Source organism: Chroicocephalus ridibundus, chromosome 2, assembly GCF_963924245.1.
Source record: "Chroicocephalus ridibundus chromosome 2, bChrRid1.1, whole genome shotgun sequence".
In the NCBI taxonomy this organism is placed as follows: domain Eukaryota; kingdom Metazoa; phylum Chordata; class Aves; order Charadriiformes; family Laridae; genus Chroicocephalus; species Chroicocephalus ridibundus.
In genome coordinates, this window is record NC_086285.1 from 163607650 (window position 1) to 163632708 (window position 25059).

Consider the following 25059-nt stretch of genomic DNA (forward strand, 5'->3'; position numbering starts at 1 on the left):
TGCTGTGCTCTGCTAAAGATTTTAATTTCAGTTCTTTGGCCTAATTCAGGAAACTCCAGGTTTGGAAAAATGATATATTGCCAAATAAAAAATGACTTTTGAAAGGTATCATGCAAAGAAAACATCGAGGTCCCAGTGTGTAGGAATAGCGGAGCTGCATCTGGTGAAATTCTTGTTCGTAGAAGGTATCAGAGGCTAACATCTGCATTAAAGGCAACAGTGTCGGAGCCCACATTAAAACCTTGCATGCAGACGAGCTGCAGGAAAGGAGGCAAAGAGCTGAGAATTAAAGTATCTGAAGTCATGGAAGGCGTGGAGGTAAGGGCAGCAGATCCTCAACACTTACAGCTGGTCCCGGTGGTCCGGTTTTACCAGAAACTCCAATCTCTCCTGGCAGGCCCTGAAAAATGAAATCAGAAGAAAAAAAAAATTAAAAATCAGTATTTCTGTCCTTTGCGTGGAGGTTGCTGCTTCCAATTTAAATGCAATTTTCCCTTCCACGGCGGTCAGGTCTCTGCCATGGGGAGTCCTGTAGACATTATTGACTTATCCCCAGGTGGCACTGATGTGGTTCTAGTGCTAGGCACAGAGAAGCTGTCCTCTAGGGCCAGCTGTGGCTTTTCGGTGAGAAAATATAAGAGAAAACACACTTTGCCAGGGGCCCTGACTCAGGTCCCACTGAAACCCACAACCTAGAATTCTCCCCAGCTGTTTTTCCTTCTCCTTGGTATAAAATAAAACAAACAAACATAACAACAAAAAAACAAGCTTGTTTTCTTACTGGGGCTCCAGGTGGTCCGGGGGGTCCAGCAATGCCTGGGGGCCCTGGAGGTCCCTGTAAGAGAAGAAACAAGACCAGTTGACAAGTCTCTCTGACAGGGCCTGAAAGCCTCAGGTCCTTCCCTGTGCAGTCGGGGTCCTATTCGAAATAGGCAAAAGCTTTATTTCATTAACTTCTACCAAAAAAATGTGAGATGCCAAACTGAGCTCCAAGGGAATCATGCTCATGCACAGAACAGGATCTCCTGCTTAAGCCACTAATTACTATTGCTACGAGGTGAGCTCCATCCTCCACTTCAGTAGAAGAGATGGAGGAGTTGACGGCCATCAGTCGTAACATACAACACAAAGCTTGTCCAGTGGGATCCCTTGTAACATACAGCCTAATTTAATCTTGATTAATGTTGTTTCAAAGTGAACAATTTACCTGTGCAAAAAGACTTCTGAAGTAACTAATGAATGGAATAGGCTTGTGGTTTGGGCTTTTTTTTTTGGGGGGGTTGGTAAAAACATGACTCCAAGAGTATGGAGAAAAAATGTAGTGAATCAAGTGTTCAAATGCACCACCATTTCAGGGCTCTGTATGGACCCTGTTGATAGCAAAAGGTCCTCACAAACTAATACTTCAATCTACACATTCAGTTGGAAACGTCCTAACAGTCTTTCTTACTCATCTCCCTGCAACAGCTGTTTCTTTTAGGGAAAATATTCTCTCAATAGCCACCCAATTTTCAGAGGGATTTATTTTTGTGGATTGAGTAAATCGTTAAACTTGACTTCCTAGCTGAGAAATTTGTTTCCATACTCAACAGATCTTAACAGGTTGCCTGAGATGCAGAGGTGTGTGTTACTTCTAGCTTCCACTGTAGACAAGATGGGTTTTATCCTGTGATCAAAATGAAGGATGTGTTCATGTATTTTTTGGATCAGGACCTAAGCAAACAACATTAGGGTGGATGTGAGAGATGGATATATGACTGAGTTGAAATTTTACCCTGGCTGTGTCTTTCTGTCTTTCTAACAGGATGATTTCATTCATTTCCAGTTTTCAGCATAGAGGGAGTTCTGGTGTGTTTGTACTTAAAAAACAGCAAATAACCCCCACACACCCAAACTCTATACTATATAAAGAATTGAATTTGAACAACTGATACAAGATAGAAAACGGCCAGTCTGCATTTTCCTTGTCACCATTCAATATCACAAAGCACAACTTTTCAGATTAAGGTATTACTAGTCGTGGATCAATTTGAGCATTTCACATTTTTTTGTAGCTGAAGAGAAGAAAACAGTGTAAAAAAAAAAAAGTGAGGACAAGGAGTTATTTGTGGCATGGTTTGACAGAGAAGGTAGCAGATAATCTGTCTTTTTAGAATACGCTTCTAAAATTCAGCCAGAAGAGAAGACAGCCTCTCACCAATAGATGGGGCAAAGCGATCAAAAAAGGGATCTGCAGATGCAATTGCGTTCCATGACCAGCTTTCATTGCAACTCAGAACGGACGCGGAGTCATCCCACCAACATTATCATTTGCAGAATACCTCAAATGTGAATACAACTAAAAAAATGCATTGGAATGCACTGATGCTGCTGACATAATTCCAGGGGAGCCGTGCGTCGGCTTCTGGGGACATTGGGTCAGCTGCTCTTGCAGAAGGGTCCTGCAGTTAAGGAGCTTTGGTCCCATCAGGAGACACTTGCTCGAGACCATCCATCTCTTAAAAGAGACCACTTTGCTATTCAAAGAAAAGAATCAACAGTCCAAATTAGCCCAGTACAAGAGAAAATACCACACTGCAGACACAACTGGATGGAGTGACCTCAGACACCAGGGATCTGGAAGTTCTGCTTGGCCCTACTCCACCTCTACAAGGATGGTATTGCTGAGAGGCTCTGCAGAAGATATGGGCTCCAGGAAGGGGCTTCCATGAAGAGTGGGTGCAGTACTGGGAGAGAAGGCAAATGTACCTTTAGAAAAACAACAACAAACTGATTCAGCAGCAGAGTGGACTATGTGTAAGTACAGGAAAGAAAGTGCAAAACTGACCTTTGCAGACTTTCCTTGCCAATTCCATTGGTTCCTCCCTAACCACCACATTTTGTTCCCTCTCTCTGACAATAACTCAACCACTTCCCATCATGAAATACATACTCTCTCCATGGCCCTACAACACGGAGCTTCTATCAAGAGGTAAAGAAGCCCAGCCTGGACCCAGTCTCAGCCCAAGCATCCCCAAGTGTGATGCAAGTTACCCCAAATAGTACAGACAGGGGTCAATATGACGTAAAAGCAAAGTCTCACTCAAGCATCTGTCAGCAACCAGCTTAATCCCTGAAACATGAGGTGCTACATCATCCTCATCCCAGCTATTTCTCCTAGTAACTCTTGATATCCTCACTATCCAAGACTATTTCTAATTATTCTCTTAAACTTTCTGTATTCTGGACCACAACGATTTTATGCAACCATAAGTCTTGAAATGGAAGCACACTTGTCCTTACCCTAAATTGCCACTAATAATTCCATTTCATTGCTCTCCACGAGAGCAATCATCCGGGACGTCATGCCCGAGACTGGTTTACTCAGGTAGCTTCACTGCATGTTGCATCAACAAATGTTACACCCACTAATGGAAAGCTCTTCTGATAAAAGACTCTCTGAGATGGACGTAGAAAGAATGGTTTTACGTAGTGACCACCAGTATCCCTGGGAGATGCACAGGATGCTGACAGCCTGCTCCAGCTGACTGCGTACACCAGGACGTCTACTGTCCTGCTGGATGTCTGGCTTTCTGCAGCCTGGGCTACAGTAAGTGATTGGGACACAGGAAAATAAAGTGGCACAATCACATGAAAGTTGCAGAAATAGATCATACATTTCTTTTATAGAGCCCTCCCTTTTGCTATTGTCCAGAGGAAATAATTTTCAGTTGTGCATAAATTTCTCTTATTGCAGCCCTTTTCCTGACTTCTGTGTATATTCAGAGCAAAGGCTATTTTTTCTAAGTACTTAGAAAGGACCAAACTGACAGTATTCATTTGTGATTAAAAAAAACCTATACAACAGCAGCAGCAGGACAGCTTGTAATGCTTAACCCCAAAATCTCACGCCATCTGTTTTCTTTGCCTCCCTTTTGTAACTGAATCTATATTAAAGTACCTGATTTTACTGATTGCCTTTTTCAGTGATCATTTGATGAATTATACAGATGAGAGTCCCTGTCCCAACTCCAGTCCCCAGTGTTGTCCCTTAAAACTCTGATCTAGAAGAAAATAATCATAGAATGTTGTGGGTTTTTTTCTGGCTGGTAAAGACTCTGATGTGTGCTTCCTACATGCTGAAGCAAAAGCTGATATATGAAAACTTTATTCTACAACAGGACTACACAAACTCAGTTTGGAAAACAAATGCAAAATAAGGATCTTTTATCAAAATGCTTAAACCAAAGTATTTTCAAACTGTTGGTTTGAAAAAAAACAAAAACAAAAACAAAAAAAAAAAAACCAAAAACCAAAAAAAGGATTTCAAATGTTCATTAAAACCTAAACAACATGCAGACGGGGGTGTGTGTCATGGGGTAGGATATCATTAAAAACATTGAGGGGGGGATTTTTCAGGCTTGTGTTTCATCCATCTCATTCCTTAGACAATGTAATGCAGGGACAGCTCTCAGGAAAGAAATCTGACGCTCTCCGTACTGGAGGAACAGCTGTGCCTGTCCTCCACGATCCACTAAAGGATGCTCTCCTCTTCCACCGTGGATCTTGCTGAAAGGCTGGGAAAGACAGAGTTATTAAGATTTAGGTTCTGTGCTCCCTAAGGAAGCTCTGAAAAGGACAAAAAAAACCTTTGTCTGTGGCTACATCAGTAGACTGCTTGGCCCAAATCTCTTTTCCATGAGAGAAGGGATGGCTATGTTTTAGAGGGAGGTGAAAAAATGCCATTTCAAGATGGAAACTGAAGTCTGATGGCTTTTCCAGATATCTGTCTCTGGAGGCAAAGCTTGCACAGGCTTATTTTCTGTATATTATTCCATGCCGATGACTGGATTCTCTTGCACTATGAGAAAGGCTTAGATAAGCCCTTAACCCATGTCAAAACAGACTGTGGTCTGGGCTTTTTTCGGCAGTGTGACAGCTTTAGGAATGATCATAACCTCTGGGACACACAGGAGCATCCTGTCTGCTGCCACAATGATAGTGAAATGCATGACCACGGCGCTGACAGCCTTTTCCCCTCCAGTGTCTCCGCTTGTCTCCACTTTCAAAACCAATTACTCCCCGCAATTTCATGTCTCAGGAAGTCCCCAGAGACCCTTTCTGTTGGCTTTGCACTGTTTCCCCTTTATTTCCACTTCTCTCCCATCAGACATGAGGCTGTTGCAGCTAGTTTTGTGGGACACTCCACGTCTCTCACTCCGTCCCTTGCTGCTCCAACTTTCCGTTTCTCCTCTGCTGCATCCGAGTGGTTTCTGGTATCAGCTCCTCAAATGTGCTCTTCATTTCTCACCCCAGGCACTACAGTACCCACCAGCACAACTACTGTGTGAATTATTTTCAGCAATGCTGCATCAGAGCACCACGTTGCTCTCTTTACTTAAATCTTGCCTTACAAACCGACATGAAGTGGATATAGAAAAAGGCTGTTGCTGATGACACTGAAAACCAAAAGCCTAAAGAGCCAACAGACCTGAACGTTTACCTATGATGCATGCTCTATAGTCAGCTTCAGTGATAGTGTCATAATTCATAAATGGATGAGGTCGCCAGTTATTTCACCAGGTGGCATTGTAATTGGAGTACCAACGTTATTTTTAAAAATAAATGTTGGTTGTTTCTTTTTTTCAAAAAAATTCTCTGAACTGTCTTTCCAGCTCTGTAAAAGTACCGAATAAAGTTGACTTTGTACGTAGCAGTCTCTCCTGGAGAATTTCTTGCTTCCAGTGGAAGGCAGTATTTGTTTAATTTCATCACTTAGCGTAAGATACGGACATGATCTCTTTTGTCTACAGAGGAAGATTTATTTCCCTATGTATTTGCTTTGAGACGGTTTACTGAGTCAGTGCAGAAAATGAGAAAAACAACAAAAAACCCCTCCATTATGGTCTTTCGTTTTAGTACTATTAGTGATCCGCACTGGTGAAGACTTTTTTTTTTTCCTTTATTTCTGTTAAAGTTATAGATCTTATTAAAGATAGCTCTGAGCAATATCTTCCAATTTTGAGCAGCGCTGGCATAGTTTGAATTCAGTCTGGGCTTTGCAGCTGGGGCCTCTATCCATTTCTTACATTTTGCAGTATTAACTTGCATTATAAAAAAGGACGTTAAGGACACTGCATTTCAGAGGATGTAATTTATTTCCTGAATTACTTAAGAAAAGCTGGGCTTGAGCTCACACCCTACGGACAAGTCTATACTGATTCAATCACTGCCAGCCACGACCACAGTAGGTACAGCGTGTACCAGTCTTCCTCGGAGGTCTTAGTTATACCATCAGGTTATCTAGCACGAGGCCAACCACAACCACAGCCCAAAAATGTTGCAAGTGTGAGGTATGGCATTTTTGCTAAACACACAAAGAGTTTTGACTTGTTTTGCTATCTCACAGGTGGACAGCATGTAGCTGCTCAGCTCAAGGAATCTAGAGAGTGGCTCAGTGGACCATTTGTAGTTACCTGCTTTAGGAGACCTTCAGGGTCCCACTGATATGTTAAGTGGATGTTCATTAGCAGGAGCTCTGACACCTGCATCCCCATCCTTAATCCAATAAGTGTGAGACAACAAGCCTTATGAGGAGTGGCTGAGGGAGCTGGGGCTGTTCAGCCTGGAGAAAAGGAGGCTGAGGGGAGACCTTATCGTTCTCTACAACTACCTGAAAGGAGGGTGTGGAGACGTGGGGGTTGGTCTCTTCTCCCAAATAATAAGTGATAGGACAAGAGGAAACGGCCTCAAGTTGCCCCAGGGGAGGTTTAGACTGGACATTAGGAAAGGTTTTTACACTGAAAGGGTTATTGAGCATTGAAAAAGGCTGCCCAGGGAAGTGGTTGAGTCACCATCCCTGGAGGTGTTTAAAAGACAGGTAGATGTAGTGCTTAGCGATATTGTTTAGCGATGGTTTTTGTCAGTGTTAGATTAATGGTTGGACCTGATGATCTTAAAGGTTCCTTCCAACCTAGATGATTCGATCCAAGTTGATCTGATCCTATTCTATTCTAGTTTTTTTTCTATTCCTGTAGATACACACATCAACGTAAGTGCTTGCACTTGGAGTTGAAGCCCAGCCCTGGTAATTCACTGATACAGCTCAGAGTGTCTGAGCCCTGGGTTAGCAGTGGGGCACCATCTCCCCTCTCTGCTGAGCCTGCGAACTCAGCCTTAATGGCTCACTTAGCGTATTCTACCTAACTACAAATCTCCTTTCTCCTGAGGATATATCTCCTGCCTAGAAAAGCATTTGCAAAAGTACCTCATCAACTCCTTCTCTGAACTCTTCCTCTCAACAGATGATGGGATAAATAAAGTATACTGAGATCTTGGGAGGCCGTGCAGAAATGCACAGCCTTGTTGTTTCCCGTGCTTGGTACCCATCCATCTATTTCAACTGAAAGCGCTGTACAGAACTGCTCATTTTTCAGTCTGCATTTGACCAGCCTACTGCAATAGAAGTTTGGCCCATGATTAAGGTTCCTGGAAAATAAAATAGTACAAATAAATAATAACAACATAAACACATTATGAGTCCAGATGTCTGTGTCCTTGCTGCAGGAAAATCATTCATATCCAGAGGGGAAATAAGATGCAGAGTGTCTACTCCATGGCTTAATGATGCACCATTTCTAAAGGTCGATGGAAAATAAATGTTCATTTTTGGGGGGTGCCGACTGGACAACGTGGACCAAATAAGCACATGGACCGGTTCAACACCACAGCTGATTTAGAGGGAAAAAGACATTTAAAAATCTTTTGGGATTAAAATGTAGTTTGAGTTGGTGTATGCAAGGAAAGAGTCAAAACTAGGGCCACCCTATTGTCACAAAACATCCCCAATCTGCTGAGAAGTTGCCTCCTAGCTGCTGCTTCAGGATTTGATACTTAAATTAACTCTCAAATGTGACCACACTCCATCAATGGTCCCTGAGAGTTGGGCTGACATCATCTCAACTGCGGTTCCTCACTGGATCTGCTGACCCTGCTCCAGAGTAGCCTTCAGGTGGGTTCCCTTGCACAGCCACCTGATCCTTCTGAGTCTTCTCAGTTGGACTGAGCGTGACAGCAACTGTTTTTCTTGACAAAGCCCAACAATAACTTCAGTTGGTCTTTCCTATGTCTTTCAGCACCAATGTGCCTTCTACAGCTCCTATATCCACTCCTTCCTTTTCCCCATGCAGCTATCAATGGGGGGAAACAGGTCAGAAAACAAAAGTGTATTTAAATTTAAAATAGCAGAGCAAAGGGAGGTTATTTGAGTGTCCTAATCTAGTTTATGTATGGACGACTCAAATCAGTACTCAATGCCACAGGGACAGCACAGAAACATAGAATCATAGAATCATAGAATCATAGAATTGCTGAGGTTGGAAGGCACCTTTAAGATCATCGAGTCCAACCTTTAATCTACCCTGACAAAAGCCACTTCTAAACCATGTCCCTCAGTGCCCCATCTACCCTTTTTTTAAACACCTCCAGGGATGGTGAATCCACCACCTCCCTGGGCAGCCTATTCCAATGTTTAATAACCCTTTCAGCGAAAGGGTTATTAAACTGACACAAACTTCCATATATGACTTGGAAGAATATCCATGTAACTACAGCAATAGGAAACTGTTTTTCTTCTTGAGTATTTTTGGGGCATAGTCTAATGAAGAAAAAAAAAATGCTGATAAAGTGTTTAAAAAAATCTAATGTCACAAAAAGTGCTGTTAAGCTGAAAAGTAGTTTTGTCACAAACTGAACGTAAGCAATTTCTCCGAACAGAAATATGGAAATCTGCAGTAATATGTCCAGAACAGAGTGCTACTGCTGGAATAGGAACAATATTTTTCCATTCTTACAGTTAACTCGGAGGAGCACTCAATTTAAGTGTCTCTTGATGGGGCTAGCGTTATATGCAGTTTTAATTAACATAAAATTTGCTAACTTTATTTAGCCTGTGCAGAAAGGAAAATTACTTAATGCTGTGTCAGCGATTTTCTCAGGTTTATAAAATCGCTAACACATGCATATATTTTTTTAAAGAGTTACAGGGAACTTGGGCTGAGAAAGTGTGACACTCTGGATTGATAGTGTCAGATATCTCAGAAATAATGCATGGAGAAAAATCTTCCCCCAAAAGCAAGAAAAATCCTCTCCCAGTTGTTCAGAAGGCTTGGGAGGACCTTTTAATGCTATCCAATGAAAACAAAACAAAACAAAACAAAACAAAAATGAAAAACCAACAAAGCACACAAAAAACCTAACAAAATATTTTAAATCCATTAGAAATACTGTCTTCATTCCTCTTGAAGGCTGCTGATGAAATATTTGCAAACCAGACACTGTACCAAAGGAAAAAGTCTTAAAAATTTGTTAATCAGTATCAAGTGATGTTTCACTGGGCAAGGTTCCCAGATGGACACAAGGGCCCTCACCTGCACCGGGTCGCAAGCCCCTGGATCGCCTCTCTGACAGCCTCCACACACATGTGAACAGCTCATTACAAAACGTCTGCCACAGAAACCATTTCTAGATCGTGTTTCGTGGTTACAGGGGCATAGCTTGCCAGAGGAAATACATGAAAAATCAGCATCTGCTGTCTAGCAGTGTGCCGTCTATTGCAATACATCACCAACAGCTGCAGAATCATAGAATCACAGAATCATTTAGGTTGGAAAAGACCCTTGGGATCATCGAGTCCAACCATCAAATGTAGCAATGGAGGTTCTTCATTCCTGCCCAAAACTTAACCAATTATTGAAAGAAAACACCAAAGCCAAAGACCCAGTTCATTAGTCTAGTATTGAGAAGGGAATGAATGAAATGATCAGTTTTATCCTAAATGGTCAGCTTGAAGTGAGGTTGCATCTTTCCTGCTTGCGGACGTTCCCGTGGATATTTTTCTTAATGCCGGGGTGATCATATAAAGTGACTCGGGTCAGCTGAATTTGGCTACAAAGTTAGCAAGAAACCAAGCCAGAGGCAAGTGTCAGTGTCATCATAACACAGGGCAGAACGGGTTGATCCAAGGTGGAGCCAGATCCTCTCTGACAATTCTTAAGATGCATGGCACTATTTTGGCCTTATGAAGTTACAGACAGTGCAATTTGGAGCACAAATTTGCCAAAAGCTTTAAAAAAAAGGAGCTAAGGGGTCATTAACTTAAGACATCCTTCCTCACAGGGAGAATAAACATTTAGTTTTAAGGCCCTGCCTCTACCTTCCTCAACAAACCAACACCTATCCCTCTCTAACGAGTAGAAATGTGAGTATGGAAGCCACAAAAACAGTCTTGTGCTCAAAGTGTGCTTCCTGAATAGCAAATACCTTTTAAACTGCTTCTTCCCTCAAGACTGCAGCACAGGAGGTATATTTGCAATTGCCAATTCACACAGACAACCACTAGCTGAGACACTGTCCTAAATATTACAAAACACAAATCATTGCTTTCCCTCTGGAATGATACTGCTCTACGCACAAGCAACGGGGAAATCACATACAAAACACCTCCTTGTGTCCAAGTTCAAAAGCAAAACTCTGGAAGGTAAAAGTAATTGCTGCCAGACAGGCAGACTGCTCTCAATCACAACAGGATAAATTAGTTTGGCTCTTAAAGGAGAAACACCAGCTTCAAAGACAGCGCAGATGAGAAGAGAGCAAGGTCACGGCATGCTGCATTGCACTTCCAAGTCACTTGTTGCCACAAAATATGTTTTTCCACATATTATATGAAAAGGAAGAAATCATCACTTACCTGAGGGCCAATCAGACCATTGATTCCTGGGAATCCCGGTTCTCCCTTTTTACCCTGTGTGTTCAACAGAGGAGCAAATATTAAACACCAGGGCAAAGACTGCTACTAACTTTCCAAAGCCTTTCACCCCCAAACTGGTAAATCACCCATAATGTGGGTACACAAAACACAAAAGCTGGAAACAAAGGCAGCAGACACCATTTGGATGTGAAACTCCAGTCGTCGTCGACAGGTCTGTACCTCTCCAGGCTGTGATAATAGCCCCCACAGATGAGGGCTGGTCTCATGCATGTCTTGGCGTCTCCTACACTCTGCAGTCCCACCTGGGCGCTCCCCACAGAGGGTCGGAGAAGTCACAGTGCTGAGATGCAGCCAAGGGAGGTACCACCTGTAGACGCAAGCTGAGGGGCACTTTCCTTGCTGCAGTCTAGCCCTTCGCCCTGCATCAGCAAAGCCAAGCAATGTGCCAGTGTTCCTTGCACTGCCTCACGCGTTACGAAAGAAAATAATTAAAAACTCTGGTGAATGGATGAATATAAAACATTCTCAATCTCTAAGCCAGAAGAACATGAAATCCATGAGGCATTTCTAACTAGGGTTGGCATTTCCACCATGGGACAGAGCTCACTGACTCCTCTGCAAGCAAAAAAAAGATTCCTCCAGAGGAAGCAGAGAGCTTTGCCAGTGTCAAGGACCTGAGTGTACCCTTGAGACAAGTTCACCTGTACAGATGCTGCGGTACCTGTGTTCCCCGTGGGTTTGACCTCAAAAAGTTCGCAAGGAAAAAGTCCCACATAGGAAAAAAAGAGGAAGGAAGGAAGGAAGGAAGGAAGGAAGGAAGGAAGGAAGGAAGGAAGGAAGGAAGGAAGGAAGGAAGGAAGGAAGGAAGGAAGGAAGGAAGGAAGGAAGGAAGGAAGGAAAGGAAGGAAGGAAGGAAGGAAGGAAGGAAGGAAGGAAGGAAGGAAGGAAGGAAGGAAGGAAGGAAGGAAGGAAGGAAGGAAGGAAGGAAGGAAGGAAGGAAGGAAGGAAGGAAGGAAGGAAGGAAGGAAGGAAGGAAGGAAGGAAGGAAGGAAGGAAGGATGTAGTAAGGATGCCTGAAGCACTGGAGTTAAGGCAGAGACTGGGCTTGTTTCTGAACTCAACAGATGACTTGCTGTGTTACTGTGGGCAAGTCACATATTTTGTGACTCAGCTTTCTTGTAAAAACAATCTCTTGTTTTTACATCATTAATCATAATGAATCATTAGTACTTCTGGGGTTATTAGTAATATGCTAGCAGGGTACAAAAGGAGTCATGTAAATATCTGAGAGAGAGAAGAGTGATTTTTCCTCCCTCATTTCTACTTCTCACACAAACTTATTTCCTTTTTAGAAGGATATTATAATAAACTAAGCAAGTTTCATGACACTGGTGATGTGATTGGTCATACAGATATATGAGTCAGATGTATAATTTTCTCTTTATTTTTCTTTATTGAAATATTTCCAGAAACAATTCCTGCTGAGCTAAATGAGTGAAAAACCTAAAAACATCACAAACAAACTAAGTTTTCATCATCATTTCCCTGGTTTTGACTAAATTTCATTAGCTGGTGTGTCAGAATCTGATCTTTTCCTTATTTTTCTCATAACAAAAAAAGCAGCTCTCATATACAGAAGAACTTAAGAGGAAAATTAAAGGGTGATTATGAGGTCCTTGGGTATCAGAAGTTGGTTTTAGTCATTTCCAGGAAAATATTTTTTTTTCCATTTCTGTAATACCAATAAAAATCTGCATTATATACTCAAGTACCTGCACTATCCATGAGTAGTCCTTCTACTTTCTCAAAATCTATCACTTCCTTGCTTGTCAAAGCCAAAAAGAGCCTGTTTTTAACCCAAAGGACTCATGTCATCACATGATTCAACATATGTTTTCTGGTTAAAGATGCTCCTTTTGCCAACTGCCTAGGTGACCGTGCAAGGGACACTGTTAAAATACTAATTTAAATAAATAAATAAGCTTATGAATAGAGCATACAGGGTGTGGTGTATGGGGCCAGACATGGGAGATGAGTATGACTGCATGCCACCATGGCAGCCATGCGTTAAGGTGGCTGGTTCCACACTGAGATTCCACACTGTTTCCTTCATGTCCCAACAACCTCATTGGTCACTGGGCATAATTACCACACATCTTGCAGCTCCTCTTGCAATGTTTGTGTATGTCCTTAAACTGTAATTCAGAGACTGCATTAGAGTCAGGAAGGTGATATAAACACTTTTGATAAGCCTTTGAAGGAGCGTAACGGAATTGGCTCCCTAAGTAGTCACCCTAAATTAGATATCCCAAGTTACAGAGCATGAACATACCCTGTTGCGTACTCCATACAAAACCACAATTGGTGATACATACATTAGTGTTCAGGCCAACAAAATCCCAATGAGACATTGCAAGTGAAGCGACACGAGTAGTACACGTAGCCCTTATTTTGGAAGTCCACAATGGTGTGGCTGAAGCAGCTATACAGCTTAAGGGCATTACCTGCTCACAGCTTGCTGAACTGCTGCTTTTCAGAAACTTAGTCCCACCTTGGGAAACCTGAGGAAAGCTGTAGCAGCACGACCTTCTCCCCAACCCATCTCAAAAGCCAGGAAGGCAGTGGAAGGACTTATTTTTCCTCTGGACAAGTGTACACCAGTTGTTCTGTTTCCATACTGATGGCTGGGCACACTAATCTGTGGCAGCAATGAGAGATGTGAAAAGAGCCTATCCTTTCCTTGGGTATAATGCTGAGAAACTTCATTGCTTTTCAAAACACTCAGAAATCCCTTAAAGCAGCATATAATTATACTGACAGAGAGGACAAGAGTGTAATTTCCCATTGTGAAGGGGACATTTTGGCCACTGTGGCAGATGCACCCGCCCTGACAAAGACCTGACAAAAGCCCAAAAAAACTTCCCACCACAGCTCTTGTCATGCCCACATGGTCATGGTCAGCACTTAACAGATTTTGGTAGAAAGGTGAGGAAGTTGTAGCTCTCGGCCAGTAAGAGCTGGCATGACCACAGAACACATTCAATTAGGGCATAAATGGAGCCCTGCTGGAGGGTAAAGTTTGAGTTGTCCTCCTTGGAAGCAGGACGTCTGCAGTTGGGGACTCACCCCATGGGCTGGGACACCACCTACTTCATCTCCTGTACAGGTTGAGAACCCTTATCTTATAGGTAAATGATTGTGTACATTTTTTAACCATCATTTCTAAAGCTTAAGAATTCTTGAGTCAGTCACGTAGTATTAATTCCTTGTATATTCTGAACCTGTAGTTTACTATTGTTCTTGGATTGTTAAACAATTTTGATATGCCATTCCCAGTTAGTTCTCCTCTAAACAATCTTTGGTTAGAATAAAGTTTATTTTGAGTTTATCACCTGTTCAAATTTGACTTTGTGAGCCTCCACGACAGCCACTCAGACGTTAGTCAAAATCAAACTACAACAGATTTGCTCCATACCATTACAACCTGTCTGTAAAATACAGAAATACTTGCTGGGAAAAATTATACCTTTGAGAGCAAAACTCAGCAAAATGTCAAATCACCTAATAATATGACAGAGAAAACCAGCAATTATGCTCTGTTACTTATAGTAAGAAGCTAAGTGTGTAAGAGTGTGTATCCTTTAACTATATGAAATACATATTATTTGCCTTCATTAGGAATTTGAACAATAACACAGTTAAAAATGTGTGTTTTATTGGAAATGGATGTATTTACCTGACTGACAATTACAGCTTCACTCTGGATTTAATTTACAATATCAATCCCTTTTTCCTTCTTTTTGTTAATTTGCTTACATTTCCATTTCTGCATGGCTGAACTTTGCCAGGGCAGGCGGTGTCATCTGAACATTTCAAGCACCCACAAGTACTTATGAACACAACCATCGGAAAGATCTCTACCATAGAGAAGACAAGAAACCCAGAGAAAATGCTGGCTCCACTCTGCGAGAGGAGAAATTTTGAAAGATTTCATAGCCCTAGACTGTTTCTCATCTTGCTGTCTAATAGCCAGAATGGCCATATATTTTCATAGTGTGTTTTCTCTGAGGTTTGGCCCCAGGAACAGAGGTGGTTTTGGTAGAAAGGACATAGGAGGCATCATTAACTGTGAACGAATATGACTGCTTACATAAATGGCGACTATTTCCTCTATAGGGCTGCATTACTAGAAGAAATCCAGCAGCATTAATCAATGTTTGACCTCCCTGAAGGCACCAGCTTTTTACAGTCTCCGTATGTATTAGATAATAACAGTAAATTATGAAGTGAGAGCATCTCCCTAGCTTGAGGATGCAAATACCATCATCAGTGTTGACCACCTTATTGGGGCTGTTCTGACAAAGGAAAAAAGGGCTATAAGGACTTCTGGAGACTGAGAGAGAGATTGCACCTTGGGACTGGCTCTTTCCAAAAAGTCTACCTAATTTGCTGGGCAAAATTATTCTCCTCTCTCTCCTGGATTATTTATGTATCTCCCTCTGGAGATACCAATCAACCACCCCTTTCCCTTGGACCCTGTGAGTTTAAGGCGGTCCAAATCAAGGGGAGCTAATACACAGATAAATAAGAGTTGAAACAGTGTTGACTGCCCATTTCAAGTAATGATGGGCCAGAACAGGAACATCACATGCAACAAGCCACTTCGGAGAGAGACGGGTCAAGAAGGAGAAAGTCAAATACATGCATTTCTGTCCTGCCATCAAATGCACAAAAAAGAGCTCAACATCCCTCCAGAGATCTGATAGATTTATCTCCCCTGTGACAGCTAACAGGGATAAACCTTTCCTGTATTGGCAAGTACTGCTCTTAACACATCTCTTCTGGGTGGAGGGTGTGCCCTGAACCCAGTAGTCCCCAGTTTTTATAGGAGACTTTAGGCTCTATTATGAAACAAATATGTAGCACTTACTGAGACTCATAGCCTTGTAATCTGGTTGTAAAGAGTCCAGAAAGGTCTGTTAAGCTTTTTGTGCCGCTCTGACCGGGAATAAACATTCAGGGGATGTGGACAGATGAACATGAGAACCTGCTGAAACACGACAGATGAATTAAAGATGCCCCTTTGTAACTCACTCCTGGAGGTGCACTCCTTCCTCTTGCCTCCAACCTGACAGACCGCAACACTGAACTTACTTTGCAATCAGCTCACAAAAAAAGGGTCTTGCAGTAATATTTTTCTATGTTATCTCTCTTTCTCCAGTCAACTCACTCTCATTCTGTGCTCCGCATGAATTATTTTGTGCATGAAGTAACTTGTAAAAAAGGGAATTATTACTTATTATTACTTATCTGCCTGACTCATGTACACTGGAGTCTTAATCATGGAGAAGGACATTCATTAAAGGTTACTATTTTAAAAAGATATATTCTATTAATCTTTTTTTTTTCCCCATAAGACTGTTCTTAGTATCCTATGAGACTTCTGTATTTTTTTTTTTTTTTTTGGTTTTACGCTGATTGTTCTTTGAGCATGGGAAAACTTTGACAACGTAAATTTAGAAAACTATTCTGCAGTGCAGTACATCAAACTCAAAATGGGCCTAGGTAGCTGCTACCTCATCCCTACATGGAAAATACTGCTGTGGGAAAAATAGATATTTTTTTTTTGTTACCTTCTGAAATTTCAATCATTTCAATGTATTTGCATCGTTTCAATGAGGCAAATTCTTGGAATCGAAGTTATTTGGAGCACACTTCAGAAGAACACTGTATTTAGGCTGGATTACCCAAAGATTTGCATGCTTTCCAGGAGCAAGTCATACATCCGCACCTTTTGTGTCTATCAAGCAAAAAAAGTTGGATTTATTTCCAACAAATATTTCAGTAGTTCAAGTGTCAAAAAAACTGAAGAGCAGAATCAAAGCACTTCAGCTCTCTTCAATTTCACAGAAGAAAGGGGAGGACAGGGAGAGAGAAAAAAACACAAAACCACCCTAAAATGAAACCAGACTCTCCGCGTTCTACCCCTTTTTCAGGCAGTTTTAGTAAAATCAGAGAGACAGTATTGTCTGTTGCTCAAGGTCTTACGGGCCAGATGAGAACAGCAAAGCTTCTTTCTTCCCACTGTGTGCTCTTGAGATGAGAGTATCGTTGTCAAAATGTAGACATCAGGTGCCAGGCACTTGGAAGCAGCTGGCTAATAAAATGAACATAACCCAGTTGCCTGGTTCAGGTTGGAATTGTTACCTCCTGCCCCCAGACAGAATCAAAGGATAGACGTGAATTTTCAGATTAGCAGTTCAGCAGGTGAACGAAGGAGACTGTGCGCATTTTTTCTGTGCCCATAAAACACTTCAAACCCGCAAATAAAGCAGGCTAACAGGGGAGTGCTTTTAAATGCCCGAAAGTTGATCTGTCTTCCCAGCTTATGCTCTTCTTAGTCTGTTTCCACTACTGGGACACTCCCTAGAATGTAAGCAGCCCTACAATTAGCTTTCCGTGTTAAAGAACTATGTCTGTAAGTGTGCGTTATTGTAATTACATCAAAAAAACACACTCCATATTGGAGCTCCTTGGAATGGGCTGCAGGAGGGAGAGGTTCATATACAGCAAGCTTAGTTTATGGTAAATTTGGCAATCAGGTCTCTTATAATGCCATCCGCTTTTTCTAGAGCAAAACACGCCTTCACTCTCTGCCCCCAAACACGTCTGCTTTCATTCTTTTCTAAATATCACATTCTTCAGTCATCTCAGAAGCCTTTATTTTTCTAATGCCAACCAGGGTCCTGTAATGTCTTCTTCAGTCTGTCCCCCTGCTCCCTCAGACCCCATCCTCCTGCACAGTAGCAAATCCCAGCCTCTGGGCACACTTTCTGCGAGTCACCAGCAACCTTTCTGCTTTTGAGAACAGCTGTGAATATGCTGCTCTCTTGTCCTCAACTTCTGGAAAGTTCGTCTGAGAGTAACACTGTGGCGTTCTAAACCGCTTGGAAGTGACCTGCTGGGTATGGCTGGGCTATATCTGAAGTTCTCAATGCTTGCAGACAGCAAGGCTGGTTTGGTGGCAAGTCCTCAAAAGGCAACAGAGACATAGAATAGAATCATAGAATCATTAGCCTTTCTACCCTTAAGCAGATCAACACACCCACCCAACCTAGAGTCATCTGCAAACTTACTGAGAGTGCACACGATCCTGTTGTCCAGATCATCGATAAAGATATTAAAGAACTGGCCTCAGTACTGAGCACTGGTTCTTGGTCTTAAGAATGGTCTTAAGCAATCTGTAATATGGTCTTAAGCAGTCTGTAATATCAAGGCCAGAAGAAGCCCTGGGCCACCAGACAGGGCTTCTTCACCCCACTTGGTCATTCAGCGATACTTGTACCACACATTAGCAGAAGACAAAGACTTTGCAACTGCTCCAAGAAATGTGCAGTCTAAGCAGAGGTGATCGAAAAATTTTTATGCAAGTATAATGAATGCATTTAAATGAAAGATTAAGCTTGCATTAGCCATATTAAGAAACTGAACTGACACTTTCTTTACTATAACACAAATGGTGACTCTATGAAGGATATGTCTTCTTTACTGGCAACTGTACTATCCCATGCACTGCTTTATTTCTTCGGCAATAACAGGAACAGCAACTTCAGGCTAAAAGAATATCATACTTCCTCTTTTCCTAGAAATTTTCCCAAAATGTATGACCCTCTTCCTGCCAGCCAAACTGTCACTAGGGTATTTGGCACAATATGTCATCTTCTATGAAATCTTCACACTGCGTTGGTGGCTCCTGCATCTTATTTCTAACACTAGCCAACTCTGTCTCTGTTCTCGCACAGCTCAGGATCCTTCACGTCCAGTAGACTGTGTTATGGGAAATGAATTCCTCTATGAAATGGTTCCAAACACATCTTTAGTCCATTAGTAGCTTGTGCCAGCTGCATTACAACTAACTAAAGCACTGCAGGCTTCTAAGAACTCCCGATAAATGGTCATATCTGCATCCCTCTGTCAGAATAGGGGCTCTGTGCATGTGCTGACTTAATTTACATCTTAGTTGAGGACCACAAAGCAAAACTGAGGTTGAATCATACTACCAAGCAGTTACTGTTTTATATCAGCCCCTTTGCAGCATAAGACTTGAGAGGGTCCTGAAGTCAATCTTGCATTGCAATCTGTCCCTGAGGTTATAAGATACTAGTGCAGAATAAAGTACCTCAGGAATCAAATTTTCAGGACATATAAATCATACCTTGAAACCCCACTCCTATAAAATAGCAGAGGGACCAGCCAAGTAGAGGGTTAATGATTTTCTTCTGTTCTGCACAGGTCTGCTAACGACACTGAAAAGAAGTCCCAAATCTGCCTCTAGCATTATCTGATTTTTCTGTCCTTACCACAGTGAAGAAGGCTACATCTCTGCTAAATGCAATGGGCCAGGGCTCCATCTGCAAAGAGCACAGGAGCTTGTGTTCATGCACCTGAACTCTCCTCTCACTAAAGATGGCCTTTATTATCCAGCCTGCCAGATACAGTCACCCCGTAATGGAGGGACATTTATGGGAGACGACTACTTGGGGTGACCCAAATGTGTGCTGGGGAGAATCCTTAGTGATAAACAGGCCCACACTCACACCACTGCTCTGCCTGTTTGGTTTGCTCACATGCTTGTATAGCCTTACACTCCTACCCCTATTTACATGGGACGCAGAGGCGAAGGGATATTATGTGTGTCATACAACAAGCCAAGGCTGGAGCTACAAATGAAACTAAGGCTTCATAGAATCATAGAATTGTTTTGGTTAGAAGAGACCTTTAAGATCAAGTTCAACTGTTAACTTAACGCTGCAAAGTTACCACTAAACCATGTCCCTCAGCACTACATCTGCACATCTTTTAAACACCTCTAGGGATGGCGATTCCATCACTTCCCTGGGCAGCCTGTTCCAATGCTTGACAACCCTTTCAGTGAAGAAATTTTTTCCTAATATCCAGTCTAAACCTCCCCTGGAGCAACTTGAGGCAGTTTCCCCTCATCCTATCGCTCGTTACTTGAGAGCAGAGACCGAATCCCACCTCACAAAACCTCCTTTCAGGGAGCTATAGAGAGTTTGTCTCCCCTCAGCCTCCTTTTCTCCAGACTAAACAACCCCAGCTGCCTCAGCTGCTCCTTATAAGACTTGTTCTCCAGACCCCTCACCAGCTTCATTGCCCTTCCCTGGACCCACTCCAGCACCTCAATGTCTTTCTTGTAGTGAGGGGCCCAAAACTGAACACAGCACTTGAGGTGTGGCCTCACCAGTGCCAAGTAGAGGGGGACAATCACTTCCCTAAACCGCTATCCCATCCATGTCCTCAACACCGGGCTGCACTGCTAGAGCCTTCTTGTTTGGGTGTGCGCAAGAGGGTTCACTGCAGCCTGAGCTGTGCCTTCATCCAGTCATTTAAAGCTAGACTCAAACAAATATTTGAGGAGACTTCTGCTCTTGGCATTTTAACTCCTAAGCCTGTCTAGAGATGTGTTTTCTGCAGCCAAATTTATGTAAGATGGTAATCAATGACTGGATTTATATTTGTGCTTTGTCAAGAACTGTACTAATGGTGAATCAGTAGTATCTGCTAATCTGTTCTCTCTCCCACATGTAGGTTTTCCATGTAGATCCACCAAACCCAGGACTTTGATTCATCTCAGGTATTCAGTCATTGAATAATGGTCTTTAATTAAAAAAAATGTATCTATCAACCTAAGATGCCTGGTGACTAATAAAGACCCTTAGGAGAAGAAATCTAACTAGCTAGACGCAACAGAGTCTAGGGAAACATTCAAAGACAGTGTGGATCAAATTACATCGCTAATCAAATGATCATTAGCAGGAGCATTTTTTGTCCTGTTGCAGATCCTGATAGATCACTGTCCTTTCCCTAGCTAATACACTCTATTAATCTTATTCAAGAAACAATGTTTCACAGCAGGCTTTAAAACGAGGACAATTCAGAACTTGTCAACTCCTAAGTAAAGCACAGCACGGTTATTTGCTAAAGTGAGAAGTTGATACTTTCTGAAGGCTGGAAAAGTACAAGAAAGCAAGTAAATGCCCTTTTCCACTGTGGCATTAACACAAGACTGCATGCCTCATCTTCTGAAGGAGAAGATTCCTAAAAGCCAAGCTTACAGCTCCATTTAATATCATGCGATTCAATGGAAAGTGCATAGAAAAAAGCATACCAAGGAATATATTTCTTCCCTGTATTGTCCTTTGCCCATAAACCTCCCACGCTCACAAGCAGCTCTTCCACATTCACTCTTTAACAGCACTGGTGCTGACCCAAGTGCAAAGCATTACAGGCAACCCGCACAACCTCCTCTATGGATTAAGCTATTGATCTCTGTGACTACCTAAAAAAGTAACCCATCAAACACCAGTACTGAGACTGAAGTGTCCACAGTGTCCACTCCACAAAGGTTGAACAGGTTATCAATTATCTAGTGGGATGTTCTTAACATGAATGGGCTGAAGCAAGGAAAAGAAGGCTCGGAGCATTCAGGTGATCTGAATCAGGCCCACTGTGAGGTTTACTTTTTATCAGTACTTGAATATTTCAAGACATAACTCTGAGTCAGAGAAAATCCAATATTTTTTTTTTAGCAAGAGGAAACTATCTAAGCTCCTGGTGGAGAATGGTACACCAGCTCCCATTTTGTGGGAGCTTCTGTTTGAGTACAAACAGAACAGAAAGTAAGAAGTATTGCAAGTGTCTTTGCATTTATTTCGCTTCCAGGACAATAGCATTTCTCTGAATTTTCAGCTTCTCCATGTTACTAGTGGCTCAACATGCTCAGAGTCATACCAATAATCCTCTTGGCAGCAAGGAGCAGACACAAAGACAGGAGAGCAAATGACAAGAAAGAAACTTTCCTAGGGTCCCACAGGGCACTGCATATGACCTGCAGACTCAAGAGGTACTGAAAGTTGCTGGACCATAAAAAAGGAATAGAGGAAAGGATCGGGGCCTCCAGGATCCTTAAATAAGTAGAAAAGTATATGTAGAGTGGGTCAAACCTTATCGAGCAAAGCTGTCCCCAGCCTCTTGAGACTTACATTAAATAAAAACGGCAACTCACCCTTTGACCTGGTAAACCAGGGACTCCAGGCTTGCCTTCCAGACCAGCCTCTCCCTTTAAAAGTGAAAAGTTTTATAAAGTTAACAGAGTAAGAAAAGCTAATGAAATGAACTATATAACCATTTCCTAGCTGCTTTGTGCTACTGTAACTGCAGGGCTACCTAGACAACTCTTACCTGATAATTATGTTGTCCTGTGAGCAGAAGAGAATAAGAAAACAGGATAGAGAAAAGTGACAATGCCCTGATTAAACACAGAGCACACAACTATATTTAAATTACATAATTAAAACCAGATTTACCTAAGTAACGCATCTTCACAATGCCATCAAATTTACAATACCCAATCAACAGTGAAACACAACAAACAATTCAAAAGCAAGGAAATACACAGTACTTGCAAATGAGGCAGCAGTGACAGCCCGAACTGAGATATCCTGCCGAGCTGGGTTATAAAACATAACTAGAATAAGCTACGTTCAAGTCATGTCTAAATTGTGGCAAAAATTGCGTTGTAGCACAAGCACACATACCCAACTCTTATTTTTTATCCACAAAATATTTTAGTTAGGACCTTGTGGCATAAAGTCAACCTCTTTCACAGCAACCGTTCTCTGACCTTCGTTACATGATAGCTGCCAAGTTACCAGTGAGTGCCTCTCTGAGAGGTGCTGAACGCCCATGCGGCTCTTCAGGACACCAGAAACAGAAAAGCAATCAGGTCCCGCATGACAACAGCCCTGAGGCAAAGTCTGGCGCTGTGCAATGACTGCCCATGTCCTGGGTGCCACCTCCATATGTTCGGAGCGGCCATCCACAGCAGGAGACCTTCTCTCAACAGTGAAGAAAACAGGAGGCTGGGGGCACTGTTTAAGATCTTAGTACCTGAATAATGCATAAGATTTTGCATGCGTGCCTCACAGCAGCCTGAGTTCCAGTTTTTGGAAATTTCAAGTGGTGAGAGAAACAACTTACCGGAGGTCCAGGAAGTCCAGGTTGGCCTTGTGGTCCTCGTGGCCCAGGCTCTCCCTACAGAAATGTTTTTTTTTTTTAAAAAAAAAAGCATTAAAGTCTCCGTATGAAAAATTATATGGGCACATTTTTCGTGTTGGCCATCTGTGCAGGACCTATACCACCCCTTTCCTCGTAGGTCCCAAAGACCCAGTGCAGAGACCAGCTGGTTTTCTCCTTAATCCTTTGGCTACTTGAATTATCAGCACTCATTAGACTGCACACAGACTGATCCACCCACGCTCAGCAGGCATTTATCCATAACTGGCTCCTTGTTTTTTCAAAGGCAGTAACTCTACCAAAGACAGTGGGCTATCCTGCATATTCCAGTAAAACCCTGTGGGTTGGGGTTCAGTGGTGGAGAAAAGCAATTCTTGCAAAAACGTCTTCCACAGGCATTTCCCCTGAGCCAGCACAGCTGTGAAGGGCTTTAAAGTATCCTTTATAAGATGCATATCGTTATATTCAATAAAATTAAAATACAAATTACACACCCACCATCACAAAATAAAATTTAAATATGTTTTACTTATATGTGGGACTAACAGACTGAAGCAACTGGCATCTTTTCCCTATTTGAGTGCCCATATTTAAAGACTAACTCAACATAAAACTCAAATACAGTTTAACTTTTATATTGACACATCCCTGGACTTAAAGAATTGTGTAGCTGACTGTCTTTGATTTATACTTCTCATTTATGTTACATTCACTACACCTGAAAAGGACATTGCCCTTTTTCGTTTCTTATTTATTTTCTCCACTGTCTGTAGGAAAACTTGTTTCTTGATGGCCTGACAATGCTTCTATCCGCCTTAATTTTGAAGCATAATTTTGAAGCAAAATCTAATCTAACAGGCCATTGAACTACATAAAAGCATCCTTGCAAGGGAAGAATAGATCTTGAATCTCACTTACCTGCTCTCCTTTTAGGCCTTCAGTAGGCACCTGCAATAAAAATGCGGAGTCATAAAGGAGAAAAAGAGGGAAGCCAACACAGGAGGTGCCAGTGGTGTGATGGTCTCCCACAGTGTAATTTTTTCTCCTCGGCATTCCCCCAAGACTCACACTAACTGCTACAGCTCCTCAAACCCTACTTTCTATTTAAACAGCTCGGGCTGACACAAGGTTTGCTCACTCAGTTACCCGCGGTGTGATTCGTGTGGCTGTACAAACAGTGAGAGTTTAATTCACTAGCTCGTCATTATAAATAAGTTAGTAGATTCCCCAGCTCTTGTCTTATTTTAATTTCCAAAGTCGCATTGAATGAAGAAGGCATCATGTAAATAGCAGGCTGACTTTTAGCGTGTGCATGATTCAGAACGTCGTTTGGCTCCTAGATGCAAGCCACCGTGGCTGTGACTGACAGCTCTCAGTCTTCTCAGCCTGTTCTCCACCCACCTCCTGGAACAACAGGCTCATTTTCAGGTTTTATACCTATCTTTCGAAGTCTCTTGGCAACTGCTGTCACACCACTAATTTCACAATGAAGCAGGACAGTAAAAGGCTCGGACCCAAACAGGGTTTTTTCAGAGCTCTCTCTTCCTGCTTTGATTTCTACCACATTTTGGGTAAGGGAAATTGCCCGCTGACTCTCTCAGGATTACCAGGGAGCTTCTCATTCTTGTCTTCAGGACCCAGTCCTTCTTTGGCACAGTGTGACAGCTAGTGTTGCTGGTATCACTGTCCCTTTAATGCTCTCCACCAACAGTCCAAGAGTGCTGTTTCCTAGTTTTAATCCTTTTTTTTTTTGAAAGTTAAAGGGATACTCCCAAACTACTTTGTTACCAGCCCCTGCAGAACTCAATTCTAGACCTCTCCTCTGCATACTTCTCAGTTAATCTTTCCCCATTCACTTGGAGATGACCTCTTCATACAGACAGTACTAATCTCTGGACATCCTTATGTCCCTGCTAGTGCCTCTGGGGTCACTGAAGGCAGTGATGAAGAGAGAGGGATGCACAAAGACATGTAAATCCAATGCCACAAGAAAGATAACCTCCCCCTCTCTTATTTTCTCTGTTCTCTTTTTTATCACTGCTTTCCTGATTCCAGCACATCAGGTCCCAGCTGCCTCATATTCCACCAAGACTTTTTCAGATATAAGCCAAGGAAAGACCATTCCCCCTTATCAGAAATTGCCTTTTTCTTCTCTCATCCCAACCCTTACATCCAGCCAACGACAAAGGCACTCAGTAATTCAACTCAATTCTTTT

The 25059-nt window shown here is 42.2% G+C and overlaps 1 protein-coding gene across 1 annotated transcript in view; it reads right to left on the reverse strand.

Moving 5' to 3' along the window:
• Nucleotides 1-25059, reverse strand: part of COL22A1 (collagen type XXII alpha 1 chain) — a 244803-nt gene that overhangs the window by 70220 nt on the left and 149524 nt on the right. The window contains exons 21-26 of the mRNA XM_063327586.1: nucleotides 23762-23791; nucleotides 22808-22861; nucleotides 21834-21887; nucleotides 10727-10780; nucleotides 782-835; nucleotides 347-400 (exon numbers count right to left, since the gene is read on the reverse strand). Of these exons, the coding sequence (XP_063183656.1) occupies nucleotides 347-400; nucleotides 782-835; nucleotides 10727-10780; nucleotides 21834-21887; nucleotides 22808-22861; nucleotides 23762-23791 (300 nt within the window). The remainder of the gene's footprint in view (nucleotides 1-346; nucleotides 401-781; nucleotides 836-10726; nucleotides 10781-21833; nucleotides 21888-22807; nucleotides 22862-23761; nucleotides 23792-25059) is intronic.